Source organism: Myzus persicae, unplaced genomic scaffold (genome assembly GCF_001856785.1).
Source record: "Myzus persicae strain clone G006 unplaced genomic scaffold, MPER_G0061.0, whole genome shotgun sequence".
In the NCBI taxonomy this organism is placed as follows: Eukaryota; Metazoa; Arthropoda; class Insecta; order Hemiptera; family Aphididae; genus Myzus; species Myzus persicae.
Genome location: NW_019101202.1, coordinates 493,866 through 511,770, shown reverse-complemented (window position 1 = coordinate 511,770; position 17,905 = coordinate 493,866). Strand labels below are relative to the sequence as shown.

Below are 17,905 nucleotides of genomic sequence, written 5' to 3'. Positions count from 1 at the left end.
AAAAAAAAAAAAAAAAAAAAAAGATCCTATAATATTATATATTATATAATGTATAATAGTAAAAATTTTCGCGTGCCACCTCGGGCACACGTGCCATGGATTTGCCATCCCTGGTATATAACCTATAGATATAATAGTATATACTGGTTAGGTATTATGCACCTATTCCACCTATGATATACCTTGCCTTTGTGTGTTATCATGCGGTCGTTGAATATCTGAAAGTAATTTCCCAGCGCTAAACTGCCCATGATGATGATCTGGTCCGAGAAACAGAGGGTGAGAGTCGACACGGAATTTATGACTAAAACCAGCACAGCTACCCACGTGTTGTAAGTAATTACAGTAAATACTTGTGGGAACATTTTCAAGACGTAAATTTCGAACACTTCGTGAGAACTCTCCCGTTCCGTCGTTATGATTCCTGTCAACAAGTAGCTCAAATGTTCCACTGCAATAATTGAAAACAAAACAAATTTTGAGCTTTAGTGAAATTATATTTACCAGCTATAAAGGGAATTAACACGTCTTATGATAGGTTAGGTTAGGTTAAGCCTATGGGTAAGGTTGTTTGGAGAGGAAGTAGTTCATGTTCATATTTTACTGAACGCGTAAACGTAAAAGACGTTTATATTTTATTGAATTTGAAGGAGTTTTTAACCATTTATTGACCATTTAATAAGTAAATGTTTAAAATATATTAAATTAATTATATAATAATATTTTTTTATAATGATTTATATTATAAAAAAATTAAATGAACGACCCAGTGAATGCATTAATTGTTCAATGAACGTGAACTTGAACGTGAACGCGTTCATTTGAGAAAAAAAGACGAAAGTGAACGTGAACGAATTTCTTTTTTGAAGATTGAACGTGAACGTGAACAAATTAATTTTTTTAGTGAACGTTCCAAACACTGGTCACTAGTCAGGGGCCTCATTACCTGTTACCTACATACAAAAAAAATATAAATACTTTGGAAAACTATTCAAAACATAGTTAATAACACAATCAATTTTTAATTCTGCTCGGAGCGATGAATGTATTGATCTTAAAATGCTTTATATTTAGCACCTATTTTGATTAGTATAATTGCTTAGATTTTCAACTTCAATATTGTCTAGTTGTGTATATTAATTAATCTAAACAGTAAATAGGTACCTATCACCTACGCACTCAATTGCACAAAAGACAATAGGAAGTCACATAGTTAGGTACATACTCACATGGCATTATATAACAATATTATATACATTTTGGCCTGCTTTTCTACCCCCCCCCAAAAGACAGAACCGTGAGCTCCGGCCTCGTTTTTGACCATGGCCTACAGGCCGACACCAGGTAAAGTAACAGCTGTACTTACCGGGTAGGTAGCTATTAAAATTCAAAACCATAGATGTAACTACTGGGTAACATTGGTGTGTATCACATCGGGATCCTCGGAGGTTAAAAATTATACTTATGCAAATATTAATACAAAATGTTTAAATTATTTTTATTCAAGTATACCTATAAGAGAACTAAGAACTATTGAAAACTATTTGGCGCCCCGACTCCCGATATCGCATAATAGTTGTGCCGATGAAATGTAAGTTATATATATATATGTACCCATATGTATCACCATCCACCTATAGTTATCTAATGAAAATTACGAAAATGAACGAAAATGAAATCCAGCAATTTATTAGAAAACATATTATGTAACAGCATTTAGAGTTGTCCATCCGTATGGCATTTAAAATTATATTAATTTGATTATTTGCTGTTTAATATTCATTATTATTATTCAAAAAAAATATTAAGTGAAACGTAAGTTTGTGAAATACATTTGGTAGGTACCTACTGTCTACAGAAAAAAAAATATTTTACTACACAACCAAAATGTTAAGCTGTAAAGTATCTTACCCATCGAAAAAATTATACACACAATGGATATGAGAGTGAATTTTAATTTTAAATTCTTTTGGTGGCCGAAGTAACCCTCCACTTGTTCCCATTTGTTTAGAAGATTGCACCAGTTCGTCGACAAGTTAATGAGTAACGCCATCGTGACGGCTGACCCACCAAAGAACAAAACTACACCTGTAAAAATGTCTCTGAATTGACATGGTTGTTAATTTATCATGCATTACAGTAATTCCTGGTGAGATTATTTGACCTCCTTTGAATATGTTGGCGCCGGTCTCCTTCAGCCAGCAAAAACTCAAAAACGTCATGATGATTTGACAGACAAGCGCGACCACCGATAGAACGGTCCTTAAGCTGTATATCCGGAAACGGTCTTGAGATATCGGTATCAGACACAGATACTGGCCGAGTATCGTTGGGAAATTTGTGGCGGATCGGAACGAGTCGGACGGGATCTTGGGCACGTCCAGGAAGTAACAGGTACTGGACTCGATATCCACCGTCTTGTGGGGATTTATTTTGAATCGTTTGAAATTATTTTTCAGTTTCACTTTGAGCACGTTTTTCAACATGGCGTAAGTAGTTGGCAGATAATAATAAGATGTTATACACTGAACGACAGGTACCTACCTACTCCCGAACACGGTTTACACGTTTTCAACCTAAATGTACAAAACTAGGTATGCCTTCCAGCTGTTGTAAGAACTTAAATAGAATTTACTTCCATTTAAATATTGGTTGTGTGTGTTGTGTAAGCTACAGCGTATTTTGATTTTTATCTTGACACATTCGTGTATCATCCCTTTTATTCCTTGTCATAATCTACTGACATATAAACAAAAACATTTTAAAAACAACTGAATAATGTATGTACATTATGTCAGAGATGTTAATCAAATACAATGTAGCATGAACCTCGATTAGTTATATAGCTGACATAGATACCTATAATCATGGTTTGTCAATTTGTGGCATATATGTATCAGATACATTGTATCTACTTGTAAACGAGTTGGTGTGGTCGACAGAAGAATGGCCGTTGTAATTTTGTTTTTACTCGAGAACAACATGTTAAAAATAGTATAATATATATTTTTAAATAACACCTACATCCCTTTTGAAACTATAAATATGTTCTCAAACTAACAAAAAAATATCATATTCAACATATTATTATCTTTCTTTAACCATTCAGGCTTTTTAATTTAATTTCATATTGTTGCCTTAGTAACCTCTAAATTGTATTAAATAATTGTTGAAACTAATTGTAATCACAAAGTTTAAATTAAAAAAATTACATTCAACATTTAAAACAGTACCAATATGAGTGATGTTCACTAATATAAGGTCTAAGAACAGTAAAAAAGAATAACTTTTTAATTTAAATTGTACATATTTATCTATAATATTATGCTTTATTCTTTTCATAAATTTATTTTCATTAATTATCATATTCAACTTAAGTAATGAGAAAGCAATCACAGCCGTACACCCCATACAGACTCACCTATGAATCTCTATTAATATGTATCTTAGGTTATGATCTACATTGAATTAAACTTGGGTAATTAATGAAAAACGTATAGGTCTCAGGAATTTAATTGTAAAAATATTCAACGATAATAACAAATAGTATCTTACTAAACAATTTCATATATTATGATTAGTTACATACTTTTTTACTATTAATTAAAAAATGGTATTCATATTTTATAAAATATAATATTCTTTATAAAAGTTTTAGGCAAAACATAAACTATTTATATCACATTCAATGTTTAATTTTCGATACTTCATAGAGATATGCAGCCATCAATTTGGTCTGAAACAAAAAAAAAAATTATGTTTCATGATATTATGAAAAATAATAGAATGTAATTTTTGGTGTTGTCTAACCAAAGAATACATACTAAAGATACGAATAAGAACCTAATAAAACACACACTATTTGTAGAGGTTTTAAAACAGAATTTGGTACTTACTCCTTCAATGTAATTGCGTACATCAATTTTTTCATTTTGTGAATGAGCACTATCATCACCAGCACCCATTGGCAACAACATTACACTCTTACCAGTAACTTCCTAGAACAATCAATTTTCAATCAATACTTTTACTGATAAATACATACTTCAGTAATTTAAATTTAATGGTTTTATAAGAAAATTTTTACTCAAAATGTTAGTGATTCAAAATAAATATAACTTATGTACAGGAATTATTTTGTCTGCTCAATAATTGAATACATAAATTTAACAGATTCAACATAAATATTTGAAAAATATTTGAAAAATATAGACATTAAAATAACTTTTCTGCTGTTACTGCATAGTCACATAGAAATACCTCATGTAATTTAATTTTAATGTATATTAAAGTCCATAAACCAAATAAATTAAAGGTATAACAAACTAAATAAAATATAAATATGTTGTTTCTTTTAAATATTATCAATTATCATACTTAAAAAGTTATTTTCTTACAAGTATGATAGCATATTTAATATCTCTGAAATTTAGTTATTCAGAAACTAAAAAGTTATCTTAGTTTAAATTTTATGCCATCTATTAAAATACATTTTAAGGATCAATTATAGTTTATAATTTGTATTTAACTAGAATTATTCTATAAATATTTATTGTAATTACATTTATAAAATTATCACTCTAAACCTTAAAACTTAAAATATAACTGTTTGAATCCAGATGAATCATTATGAATAACATTGTAGATAATTTGTTTCAGTATGATATCATAAGTGGTAGAAAATTATTTAAATGTACAACATGTTAATATGTACAAAAAAAAAAAATAAATATTATGTATTAAATACATACTTGTAGAGTTAATGTAACAGGTATAGATCCACCACATCTTGTATAGTCTGGTTCAACATTGTACACAGTTTTAGTAGCTTTGTGAGCGGCTAAAAAGTGATCATTGAATGGATCAGTCTTCCAGGGATTACCACCTTCATTTGCTGTGTATATCTGATAAATAAATAAAAATAAAAATAACACATATATATTATTATATAATATACTACACAGAAAACTATAATTTCAAGTTATACAAAATAAAATAATCGCATTCTTTTACAGTCAGAAAAAAAGTCCAAATCATTTCTTTAGTTTGGTGATGACATTTTTTTAAGTATAGCTACTAAATTATTTACTATATTTCAGTTTCGCAAATTGAATCAAAGTAACTATATTATAAATATGTATTATGTATGCAATGTATAGTGTATACATTTTTTTATGTCAGATTGCATGATTAAAATTATTTTCTTTATATTGATGATATTATTTATTAAAATAAACAAATAAATTAACATTAATACAAGTAATTGATACTAAAAATATAATACTTTGAACTTATTAGGGCTTTGTCGTTTTTCCCAAACACTTTGGACATAGTTTTTCACTATTTCTGAGATTCTTGATGGTATTTGGTTTGGTACTAATCGAATGGAAAATTTTCCTGTAACCTTACGAGGTATCACAGTCTTAAATCCAGAACCTGAGAACGCTCCTTCAATTCCATGAATTGATAAACTTGGATATCTCCAATTACTCATTAATAATTCTTCCTAAAATTGAAAGTATTCTTAAAACTGTTTCTTACTTATATTGTTTAATTTAAATACTTACTTTAGTTGCTTTCTGCGATTTATATGCACCAATTTCACTGATATATGCATCTACATCAAATTCTATTTTTTCATACAATTCTTTTTCTTTTTCAGATAATGGTTCTACTCCTTCATCAAAACCCGGTATTAAAATTTTACCTTTCACATCAACCAATTGATCAAGAATGTATAATAAATCTGACATTGCTTCGTAACTGAAACAAAAATTTAATTATTATTTATTATTTAACTTTAAACTAAAATATAGCTAAATTCAGAGTTAAAATCAACAGACCCACTGAATCACAAATGATAGGTACCAATACTAATGATCATGCCTATGTTGCAAGCATACTCCAATTTTCTTATTAAAAAATACCTATTTCTAACCCAACTATCACATAATTAAAAATTTCTATTCTAAATAAATATATAAACTAATCTATTATAAAATATAAATTCTTATTTGTACCTTTTATAATATTATAACAATTAAAATGTGAACCATAAAAAATAAAACAACTCGATTAGTAATTGTGATTATTACTTACACTGTTCCACCATACATTCCACTATGCAAATCCTTACTAGAACCTTCAACTTCAACGAAGAAAGAGGCCATACCTCGGAGTCCATATGTTAAACAAGGTTTGTCAGTGCCCAACCAATAACTATCTGATATGCACACATAATCAACATCTTTCAAAAACGTTTCTTTCTTTTGTATCAGTAGTTCATCTAATCCAATACTACCCGATTCCTCCATTCCCTCAAAAACAAACTGAAAAGCAAATAATTTTTCATTAAGTAAATACATAATTAGGTATCTATTAATGTTAAGATTAAGTACATTTCAACCTTTAAATTAACAGGCAAGTCAATTCCAGTATTTTGGAATGCTTCAATAGCATGAAGCCATCCAAGAACTGGACCTTTGTCATCTGAGGAACCTCTTCCATACAATTTTCCATTTTTTTCAGTTAATACAAATGGTTCACTAGCCCATCCATCAGAAATGTCAGCTGGTTGCACATCCAAATGTCCATAGAGACATATTGTGGTTTTAGATTTGTTATTACCTAATGTTCCTATTAAGACTGGTGGAAGTTGAACTTTCTTATCATTGAATGTCTAAGGCAAACAAAATGTTACACAAAATAGTTAAATCATCAATAATTAAACATAATGTTAACACACCAGTAAACCTACTTTCAACATATTGATATAAAACAAAATAAAATAAATAGACAAAGGTATTAAATCAATAACCCAATAAAAAATGCAAGATAAAATTGATTTAAATTATCAAAATCTTCTAAAATTATTTTTCTTATATAAGTATTTAACAAGACATGAATTTAGCAATTTTAACAGGCAAAAAACAAATTTTTTTAGGAATTAATCGTAATATAAGAATATTTTAAAAACCTTAATGATTTTTTGTGATTCGAAAAAAGTTTTTTTTAAATATGTTGAATTGTAATTGTTTTATAAATACCTGTTGGCCAATATCACATAGCTCAACATCAGCACCTAAGGTTTTTAATTTTGCTTGAGCCCATTGCATCATTTTAATGACTTCATTTCTCAATTCAGGATCAGCTGATATGGATTTAATTGAGACTGCCTGAGATAATGTTTCCAGAAATTTGTTTTTATTATCATCAATATATCTAATAAAATAAATTAAAAGATCACTATAAAACAGTTCTACAATAATTTTGTAACTATTTTTATTTAGTATATTTGGTAGGAGTTACGTTACAGTATTAAAAACAATTTTGTTAATTCTGAGGTTAATTTAATGCAATCTATCTTATGTGTCATTTATTACATATTTCAACTTTTTCTTACCACTAAGTGTAATTGTTATATGGATATACATTTAAGATTTATAGATAAACACATGAAAATATACAGTAACAATATAAATATACAATATATTAAATATAAAAATATAACTTACCGAAAAACGTCTGTTAATGGATGTACTGACTCCATTGTGATCTCAAGAATTCAGAATTAATACAAAATGAATGGTGAAATTGTTGAAAAGTCAAGACTATTGTAGAAACTAAAAACAAAATCACAAGCATTAGTTGAATTATAAAAAATAATTAGATAAATATAAAAAATAATTATTAGATAATATACATGGGTATATTTACTTTAATTGTTAATAGTTATTGTTCAATATTAATGAATACAGTTAATTAGTGTTAATTGCTAACTAGTGTTCCACGATTATAGATAGAATTGTGCTGCATACCTACAGTAGGCACTACTCATTAAAAACTGAATTGATCAATAAACATGTACTTATAATAGGTACGCTGTTAATATAGAAAATAGATAATAGCATAGAATACGTCCTCAGTCCTCACTCTGTTTCTAATAATTTCTATCGATATATCCCTAGTAAAGAGGTACTTGAAACACGAAACAATTAAATATAATTAATCATGCCCGAAGCCTCTCCACAATTTAGAGTAAATTTAATACTTCATCGTGTCTTATCAGTTATCAGTTTATCACGGTTTGTGTAGAACAATTTTATCACCAAGACTCATCGAACTCTAACTGATAACATCATATAGAGGCACCATCGAGGTATACAAACTATACTATACCTAATACTATAAAAAATAGCCTAACCTAAGGGCTCGGATTTTAAAGGAAATGCTTCTTTTTATACATTTACGATAGAAATCGAATTATTATACATAAATTTGTTTCACGTCAATCTGATTCTAAATAAACGAATTTATTTTTGCTTTTTTTTTGTGTAAATGCTTTTTTCAGTTATTCTAATTTCTAACGGTGGAATTTTTATGCCTGTTATGCTATATAAATTTAAAAAATGTTTATTTACGAAATGTGAAAACCCGCAATAATGACCGTGATTGTACCATTAGTGTGAAACGACCTTTAAACTTATAGATTATCGATCTACAGATAGCTTATGGGTCGATAACTTATTGGCTATTGCATATAGTCTGTAGAACTTACGCTCAGTACTCGTATGACATGGATATCGAACAGTTCAAAATTTTCGTTTTCGAGTTCGTTTTCTAAGTATAAGAACATCCTCTCAGACAATAGAGTCAGTTTCACTTCTGAACATCTTCCCAAATACATAGTAGTAAATTCTTTTTTTGATTTAAATTCATTTTTCAATTTTTTTTATTCAGTTTTATAAAATTATAACTAATTCATGTTAATTTTTAGTCATGCTTTTTTTTTTGTTTTTGTAAAGAATAAATATGCTTCATTTTTGATTTTTTTGTTATTTATTATGCTTTAAAATCCGAGCCCTTATTATTAGTAGTATTATTATTTATTACTGTACGATAGTAGACAGTATAATTATTCTATACGTAGTATACCTCGATGAGAGGCACAGATATAGATAATAAATTAGATTTCGAACTACTATGTGAAGTTATTATTCGCCTTTTTGAGTACCTAGGTCAAATCACAGGGCAAATGCATGCTTAATACACATACACTAAATCAAAATAGATACAACTCTGATCGTATTTTTTCCTGAATTTTTTTTTGAATTTAATTCAATTTGATTTTTTGTTTACATTAACAACAAATTTTGGACTGCAGTCTACAGTGTATACATATACCTAAAATATATTTTTATTTTTTTATTTTTATTCTTAAAATGCATTCGACTACGGGCATCCAAGCTCCCTTTCCATTTTTTTTCTATAATTTAACTCTATTTAATTTTTTCATGCCCATTATTTAAACGCCGATAACAAGCTGGTGTCCTCTTAATAATCATTTTTACTATATTATAGAATTGTCACAACTCACAAGTTATAAAACTATAATAGCATAATATTTCACGGATTGAGATATTATTATAGTTATTCAACTTTTTAATAACAAATGATGAAATGATAATATTATATTGTTTCTACGCAACAATGTACCCATTATGCCTATACATTGCGCCGTGTACCCTGTCGGAACACAGTTGACTTGATTTGAACACCATCAGCTTTTATAATGAGTGGTAATTTTATAAGCACAATTATATTTATTCATGACGTATTAAAAGTGTCAGTCAATAGTGAATAATTATTTCTAGTAAAATTAAAACCGTCAACTTTTTTTTTTAAACGATTTCACACTTCACAATAATAAATCTTTTATTAATGATTGCAATTGGCAGTGTATTAACTATTAAATCTTAAAGAATATCGTTTTCTGTATTACAACTAAAATAATACGTTTGCAACTAAATAACCAACAACGGTTTTGTACGACAAGATTTCATTGGTGCTAGTTACTACCCGTATTCATCAAATTTCGTTCTGTTTACAATCGTTTTGTCAGATTATTCTTACTGTATACAAAAATAAAAAATATATATAGAATATATTATATATAAGAAAAATAATAATATAAACAATATATTAATATATTATTATATTATAAGAATATATTCTAAAATGAATGTAGAAACAAACTTCCAAAATACGGAATATGCAATCTGATAAGTAGCATTCAAAGGACCTTTTCATTCACAGTTCCTTTATTTTAAAATAACATTTCATTCGTCATAAAGCAGTAAAAAAAACCTCAGATGACTATTGTACTCTAAACTCTTAAACTCTAAACACTATTTTGTACTTTCAAAATATGTCCTGAATGACTAATTAAAGTACAGCCTAAACTACAATAAGCCATAGATTTGAAACTTTCATGGTGCCCCAGTACTAGTCACTAGAACAAAGTAAGAATGCACTAAGAAAGTATTTTTTATAATATTGGTATCTTAAAGATGGGCTCATATAGGGATTGTGTTTCGGGAAATGGACTACGAGAGATATCGATATGACAATGATCGGCCATGAGGCCGTCGACATCGCTGTGTACTAATTGAGTCCCTGTACCTGAACGGGAAAAAATTAATATACTAATTGAGTCCCGGGTACAAACGAGACATATACTAATTGAGTCCGTGGTTAGGAAACTAATTGTATACGAATTGAGTCCGAGGATTATTTTGAGTAAAATATAAAATGACCATCCATACATAGTGAAAATTATGCCGCGCGTCAAAAGCCGCTCCACACGGATACACCTATATATACATATTGTATTATTGAAACTTTGTCCAAAAGTAAACAAAATACCAATGGTATGTAGTTATTATTTTCATTCCGTGTATAGTTAACAGTTGAGTAAACTGTATTGGGCAGCTTTTAAAAGTCCCATCAATATATATTGTATCAAACGAAAAAATATATATTGGTTATATATTAATTAAAATATTAATATAATAATTATTTTATATTATAATATTTTAACGGGACTCAGTTAGTATTAAAACATGGACTCAATTAGTATTATACCTACAATTTCACTGGACTCAATTGGTATATACCCTAAAACAACCCGGGACTCAATTCGTCATAAAAGGTTATACTGGGACTCAGTTCGTATGTAGCCGTCGACATTCCAACTCGTAGAACCGACCACTATTTTTGATTGTTCAGCGTTGAAACAATCCACGACGAAAAATTACACCCACACACATCCATACAAATACTTACTTTTACTCGTACACGTACACGTACACACACACACACACACACACACACACACACACACACACACACACACACACACACACACATTATTTCATAATTATAACAATATAAAGTGGTTTTCTGGTGAATATAATAAGTAAAACGATGTAGAAGGTGACTACCGATAAGCGACACGGACTTGCGTAGATCGGAAATATAATATGTTAATACATAAGTCTATACGGAAATCGCTCGTCGTATTCTTCGCTCCTTGTTTTTCACCCGTCGCCAGGATATACTTATCGAAACAGCTGACGTGTGCAAATGTGAATATTTAAGTACACGTTAGTAAATCGTCTATTTCGGAAACAAACGAATTGTGTAGGCAGTAGCGAGGGGTGAGGTTTTTGATTGGGAAGACGCTGAAAAAAAAATGGCACGTATACGCTTAGACTCCCCTCCCCCTTTTTATTTTATCTATAAGGTAAGAAATAAATATTCAAAAACTTAAAACAAAATGAAATATTACAGTTAAAAAATTAAAAAAACGTTACAACTGAATTAAAACGATAATTCAATTTTATAACAAATGTATTAGATATAATTATTATACACTCGTGCCGCCGATATATTTTTCTTTTTAACTCAGCTCGCGCCACGGCCGTGGAGCTGGATGTATTTATCTCAGTCGGTGGTATTAACCACGAATTAATTAATAAATAAATTAAATTAATTAATTAATCTCAGTCGGTGGTATTAACTATTAACTATTAAGGTCGGTGCTGCGATCTGCAATGTAGCAATGGTAGTTCGCAGTTTCGAATAAGTTCACTAGATAACACTGCAAGTCCTTTTGACAACTCTTCACGATCATTAACACAAACTTGGACCGAGTTACCCGACCTGTTTAATATAACTACAGAAGACCGTGGACGGACATCACGCCATACATAATATTATTATACGTAATATAACATATTAAAAGGACATCACGGATGCATAGAATATCTGTGAATTTAATATCAATATATTAATTAACTTATAAGTCTATGGTATAAGGCGCCACCGTTTGGTCGTGTGAATGACTGGACGGATGACACTGATAACAGATTTCCGAATAAAAATTTAAAAACACCGAATTGGTACTGATTTCAAATTATGATTTGTTTTTACTTGGCTTTTATTATTCAATCATGTACAAAGTAGGCATACTTTCGGTGACGTTGACGACATTCAGATGAAACATTCGATTCCTCGTCCCCACTCCTCGATCTAAATTCTAAGCCCCAGTCTGAGGTCATTGTTGTTGTACAGTGCTCATAGCTCAAATAATATTATCGTGTCTAGGTATGCAATGTATACTATCATTACTTAACAGTTAACACAACCAATAGAACAATTTATAGCTGCTTAATATTATATATTTATATTGTATAAATATAATATGTACACAAACTAATAACGGCAACGAACAACCGTAATCCAACCTGAACATTATAGTTGATCTTGTTTCACTATTTATGTAATTGTGGTTACTGGTTTGAGGCGTAAACGCCCGTGGTTCATAATTTTCTATTTTTTTTTTTCCATAGTTTGTGAATACTGAAGAAAGACACTTGAAGGTTGAAGAAGATTTATAAGTCGTTTCATTTTATCGAATTATTTATAATTTCAATAATCGTTACTAAAACGTATTAAATAAAGACCTTAGAAATGGCGAAAACTAAAAAACACAACAGTGGTCTTCCAGCTCAGTTGGTTAAAGTATTCAGGTAGATTTAAATAATATATTGTCAATAGTCAAATTTGTATACCATGTCAAATCGATCTTAATTAATAATAACAAATGATTTTGATTATTATCGTAGCTATGTTGATGAAAACGAAAAGAAATTTGTGGAAACATTGTCACAAGTAGTTACAATTAAATCGGTGTCAGCCGATCCAGATTTAAGAAATGAAGTTGTTAGGATGGTGAAATGGGCTGAAGTTAAATTACAAGCTCTTGGAGCGACTACTGAACTTTGTGACATTGGTGAACAGGTACAATATATAAATGGTTTCTAATTGGTTTAATTACATTTTTATTTATCTTAATCACATTTAAGTAATTTTAATTTTTTAGGTATTAAGTGGCAAAACTGTACCTCTACCCCCTGTTTTAATTGGCTCACTAGGTAATGATCCCAAAAAAAACACCATTTGTTTATATGGCCATTTAGATGTACAACCTGCCGACCTATCTGATGGATGGGATAGTGAACCATTTATCTTAACTGAAAGAAACAATAAATTATATGGAAGAGGCTCTACCGATGATAAAGGTCCAGTTCTTGGATGGCTTCATGCTATTGAAGCATTCCAAAATACTGGAACTGACCTACCTGTTAATCTTAAAGTTAGAATAATAATATTAACAACACATCTAATTTACAATAGAATAAACAGTTTGTTTGCTTTTAGTTTGTTTTTGAAGGCATGGAAGAATCTGGTAGTATAGGTTTAGACAAGTTACTAATTAAGAAGAAAAATACATTTTTTAATGATGTAGACTATGTTTGTATTTCTGATAGTTATTGGTTGGGTACAGAAAAACCATGTTTAACTTATGGACTCCGTGGTATGTGTTGTTTTGGTATAGAAATTGAAGGTTCGAGTAAAGATTTACACAGTGGCATGTATGGTGGGACTGTGTTAGTATATTAATTATCATACTAAGTACTAACTATCTATTTAATGTATTGTTAAATTATTTTGAAAACTTTTTTAATTTCAGATACGAAGCCATGTCAGATTTAATTTATGTTCTCAACCAATTAGTTGATGTAAAGGGAAATATTTTAATTCCTAATATTAATGAAGATGTTGAACCTTTGAATGAAAAAGAGAAAGAATTGTATGATAAAATAGAATTTGATGTTGATACATACATTAATGAGATTGGTGCGTCTAAACCATTGCAAGAAACAAAAGTTAGTGTTATTTTTTAGTTTTCTAAATAGTAGATATGATTGATTCTTAAACATTTTATTTTAGGAAAAATTATTGATGAGTAATTGGAGGTATCCAAGTTTATCAATTCATGGAATTGAAGGAGCATTCTCAGGTGCAGGATTTAAAACTGTTATTCCTCGCAAAGTAATTGGAAAATTCTCTATCCGATTGGTACCTAATCAAGAACCATTAAAAATTTCTGAGTTAGTGAAAAGTTACATTCAGAGTGTCTGGGAGAAGCGTCAAAGTCCTAATAAATTAAAAGTAATTATTTTTGAGTATTAGATAGGTAAACTTTTAAAATAATTTAGTTAAAACTGGTTAAACTACTTAACCAAGCAAATTTAATCGTTCAGGTGATTCTGAATACAAACTGGAGCCGTATATTTTTAATTTATTAAATGTATACCTACAGCACTGAATTTTAAATGTGAATAAGTACAATATAGTATTAAGCATTTTAATTATTCATAAATATGAAGTTTCATATTAATTTCTTACAAAACATTATTTAATTGTTATATGGAAAACTAAGTTTTATTAAACATTGTTATTTAAGGTTTTTTTAAATATATTTTACATTTAACCTCCCCTCAATTTTGTAATCCCACCCTCTCTTACTAGCAAATTAAAATCCTAGCCTAAAATCCTAACCTTAAGTGCCTCCAATGGGCGGCTTCTTATCTCTAGCCACTCAAGCCATGTCACCTCCATCACATGCACTTATTGTAAAACAACATTTACAGATTGTGTATATTTAAATAAACGATAAAAAAAAAAAAAATATATTTTACATTTAATTATAGGAAAATACTCTGTTATATTTGTAATAACTTAATCACAATTAAAAATTACGCAATATTTGTCAACTCTAATTTTCATTTTAACCTAAATAATAATTATTAGAAGATATCCAACATTATTTTTTCAACTACTTATGATTATAGTTAAAATGTCAATAATATTTAATTATAATTTTATAAATGTTTTTTAGACTTTTATACATTGGAACTAAAAATTAGAAATACATTCTCAATGATAAAATTGAATATTTAAAAAAATGTTAATAATTGTTATTAACTATACAACTAGTTCTGAACTGTTCATTCAATTTTATTAAACAGTATTTAATGATATTGTTGATGGCACCTATAGATTTAGACTACCAATTAGTAATTATAAAGTATTTTATTTATTTAAAATTAAACAGGGCAATTTGTTATTACTGCACATAATCCAATTATATTATATTTTCTTTTATGACCTATTCTCATATGAATATAAATATATTTAATTTTAAAAATATGTTTGAAATTATAGTATTATGGAATACTAAAATGTATTGTATACAATAGCTTATTAAATTTAGGAAAACTAGTTCAATAAGGTTTTGACATTTAATATTTATTAATATTGTTGATACAAGGCAATAAAAAAAGTTGATACACTACAAGGCCATTAGTTATATGAATAGTTTTAAATAATTTAGAAAACTGTTTGAACTTAGGTTAGGTACAGTTTTTATGTATAAATTATATTTGTTAACTAGTTTTAATTTTGTTGTACATAATATTTTGGTTTATTTTTTGAAAAATGTATAATTTGTTTGCCGAGTAATGGATTTGGTTTTAGTGCTGCTTTCAATTTGTGTGATAAAATACAAATTAAAAGTAGTAAAAATATTGATTTAATTTAATTTTTATAGATCTTAACTGAAGGAGATGGTGGTAATCCTTGGATGACAGATCCATTTCATCCTCATTATTTAGCAGCCCATAAAGCTACCCAGTCTGTATATAATATTGAACCAGATTACACTAGGGGTGGAGGATCAATTCCTGTCACATTGACTTTACAGGTATGAAACTCAAAATTATTCTATAGTTGATTAATTGTATATTATATATATTTTATGATTAAACTAATTTCTATTTTAGTATATTATTAAATTATATATTTTATATTACTAAATTCATATAACACTGTTTGGAAAGCATATTCTAAATTTCATTTAATGTATTCATTGTTCATGTTATTAAATTAGTTTTAATAATTTGCAGGAAGTGACTGGTAAAAATGTTCTACTTTTGCCAATGGGGTCTGGAGACGATGGAGCTCATTCTCAAAATGAGAAAATTGAATTGCGAAACTACATTGAGGGAGTAAGTACTGATATTTATCACCTCATTAGCACAGATAATATAAAACAGATGCTGTTGGTGTTATATAATCTGTGTCATAAGTTTTAACTTTATCATACATTAAAAAAATGGATATTCATTATTTAGATTTTATATATTTGATATTTGCTGTGAAAAAAATATTTGTTATCCAGAATATATTAGTTGTTTTTCTCTAATAGAAAACAAATTTGTATATTATATTTACTATTTATTTCTTAGAAGATTGAAAATTGATAGATTTTAAAGAGTTAAAAATGAGGAATTTTCAAATTGCATGCATTTATTATAGTATATTATGTGACTGATGACTGTAATGTAAAAGAAATAGAGCAACGCTCTTGCAAGGGTGAAATAATTCACAACCTCGGCATTGTACTCGTGAATGGTTAATAGTATATACTATAAACTATATTTAGTTGTTTGTATATACTTTTTGTTATTCTTACTGATAGACCTGATTATGCAATAAGACTTTTGAAAACTGAAATTGAATTTGTTATTTTATCTACTTGAGACTGATCGGGCCACATTTTAAGATATTTAATTTAAATTTCAAATAATCAACACTTTATACATTTAAAATATTCAAACAAAGTTGATAGAAGTTGAGGAACAAACATTTAATAAGGTGGCCTAATCTATCTCAGTAGACATAACAAATGACTTTTCAAAAATATATGCACATTACTAGGTCCATTGGTATGATTGATAAAATATTTGGTACATTTTAGTTGAAATAACTGACCGTTGACAACCCTTAGTGTTAGATAATATAATATTTCAATATCCAAACATTATATTTTCATATATTATTATTCTTTGTTTTGATTTATCAGTCTATACCTAAATTAATAATAGTTTAGATGAGAAACAATTAAATATTATAATTAAATTATTTTAAGCAATTTCTAAGCTAATCTGTACTATTAAGTTTTGGCCCATTATTCATTAGAATAAATTATTATTATTTTTTTTTTTCAGACTAAATTGATGGCTGCTTATCTTTATGAAGTATCCCAAATTCATAAAGCAAACTAATAATTTGGAACTATAAATATACCTAATTGAAAATATCAAATTTATTATATTATTTTTATTATTGAAATTTATTTTAATGTATACATTTATAATATTGATATACTTTAAGCACTAGAAATATTCTTGTGCGTACAATAATGGTTTCACAAAATTCATATTATCAATAGTTTTCATGACAATTTTTCAATTTTTTTATATCAAAATGATTGTTCTGTGATACTCATTTTTTATAAAAACTATTTTTATTTGTACAACAAACTTAAAATTATAAACAGAAATAAATAAAAAAAATTTGTTTTTGAACCAACCTGCCTATTTGATTTATAAATGACAGTATATTTGTTTATAATTTATAAATTTTATGATATAGTAATACAATACCAATAAATAACAACTTGTTCTATACAATATTATGAAAATATTTGACACTATTGTCTATTATACATAACTCCACAACAAGTTCATAGAAATAAGAAGAAAAAATAGTTTTATGGTACATCCATGATTAATGACTTAGGTATAGCTTTTTAGATTTGTCATGAGTAATCGCTAATGAGGGGAGAATTCAGAAACTTTCATCCTCCTAAGAT

The 17,905-nt window shown here is 28.2% G+C and overlaps 3 protein-coding genes across 5 annotated transcripts in view; 1 reads left to right on the top strand and 2 right to left on the bottom strand.

The window, feature by feature from the left end:
* Positions 1–598, bottom strand: part of LOC111028192 (gustatory receptor for sugar taste 61a-like) — a 4,490-nt gene extending 3,892 nt beyond the window's left edge. The window contains exon 1 of the mRNA XM_022306740.1: positions 183–598. Coding sequence (XP_022162432.1) covers positions 183–365 — 183 coding nt within the window. The 5' untranslated portion in view covers positions 366–598. The remainder of the gene's footprint in view (positions 1–182) is intronic.
* Positions 599–3,495: 2,897 nt separating this feature from the next.
* LOC111028190 (cytosolic non-specific dipeptidase-like) lies at positions 3,496–8,046 on the bottom strand. 2 transcript variants are annotated; one of them, XM_022306736.1, is made up of 10 exons: positions 7,717–8,046; positions 7,515–7,622; positions 7,047–7,221; positions 6,407–6,679; positions 6,100–6,329; positions 5,568–5,763; positions 5,285–5,506; positions 4,752–4,904; positions 3,897–3,998; positions 3,496–3,736 (listed from the first exon to the last, which is right to left on the bottom strand). In XM_022306736.1, the coding sequence occupies exons 2-10, from the start codon at positions 7,547–7,549 to the stop codon at positions 3,686–3,688; spliced, it is 1,437 nt and encodes a 478-aa protein (XP_022162428.1). In that variant the 5' UTR covers positions 7,550–7,622; positions 7,717–8,046; the 3' UTR covers positions 3,496–3,685. The 2 variants fall into 2 exon arrangements, with proteins under 2 accessions (XP_022162428.1, XP_022162429.1); XM_022306737.1 differs by having other exon boundaries at positions 7,818–8,046.
* Positions 8,047–12,315: 4,269 nt separating this feature from the next.
* LOC111028189 (cytosolic non-specific dipeptidase-like) lies at positions 12,316–17,355 on the top strand. Of its 2 annotated transcripts, none has more exons than XM_022306735.1 (10): positions 12,316–12,447; positions 12,693–12,872; positions 12,969–13,143; positions 13,226–13,498; positions 13,564–13,793; positions 13,877–14,072; positions 14,137–14,358; positions 15,800–15,952; positions 16,155–16,256; positions 17,259–17,355. In XM_022306735.1, exons 2-10 carry the CDS (start codon positions 12,814–12,816, stop codon positions 17,313–17,315), a joined length of 1,467 nt encoding a protein of 488 aa, XP_022162427.1. In that variant the 5' UTR covers positions 12,316–12,447; positions 12,693–12,813; the 3' UTR covers positions 17,316–17,355. The 2 variants fall into 2 exon arrangements, with proteins under 2 accessions (XP_022162427.1, XP_022162426.1); XM_022306734.1 differs by lacking the exon at positions 12,316–12,447 and adding an exon at positions 12,473–12,622.
* Positions 17,356–17,905: the final 550 nt, after the last annotated feature.

Bases quoted from the DNA above. Each gene is read 5' to 3' on its own strand.
- LOC111028189 (XM_022306735.1), top strand. From the start codon at position 12,814: ATGGCGAAAACTAAAAAACACAACAGTGGTCTTCCAGCTCAGTTGGTT. The intron at 13,499-13,563 runs GTTAGAATAATA...GTTTGCTTTTAG, and splicing joins ACCTACCTGTTAATCTTAAA to TTTGTTTTTGAAGGCATGGA. The intron at 16,257-17,258 runs GTAAGTACTGAT...TTTTTTTTTCAG, and splicing joins TGCGAAACTACATTGAGGGA to ACTAAATTGATGGCTGCTTA.
- LOC111028190 (XM_022306736.1), bottom strand. From the start codon at position 7,549: ATGGAGTCAGTACATCCATTAACAGACGTTTTTCG. The intron at 4,905-5,284 runs GTATTATATTTT...TTTATTTATCAG, and splicing joins AAAGCCCTAATAAGTTCAAA to ATATACACAGCAAATGAAGG. The intron at 3,737-3,896 runs GTAAGTACCAAA...TTTTTGTTTCAG, and splicing joins TACGCAATTACATTGAAGGA to ACCAAATTGATGGCTGCATA.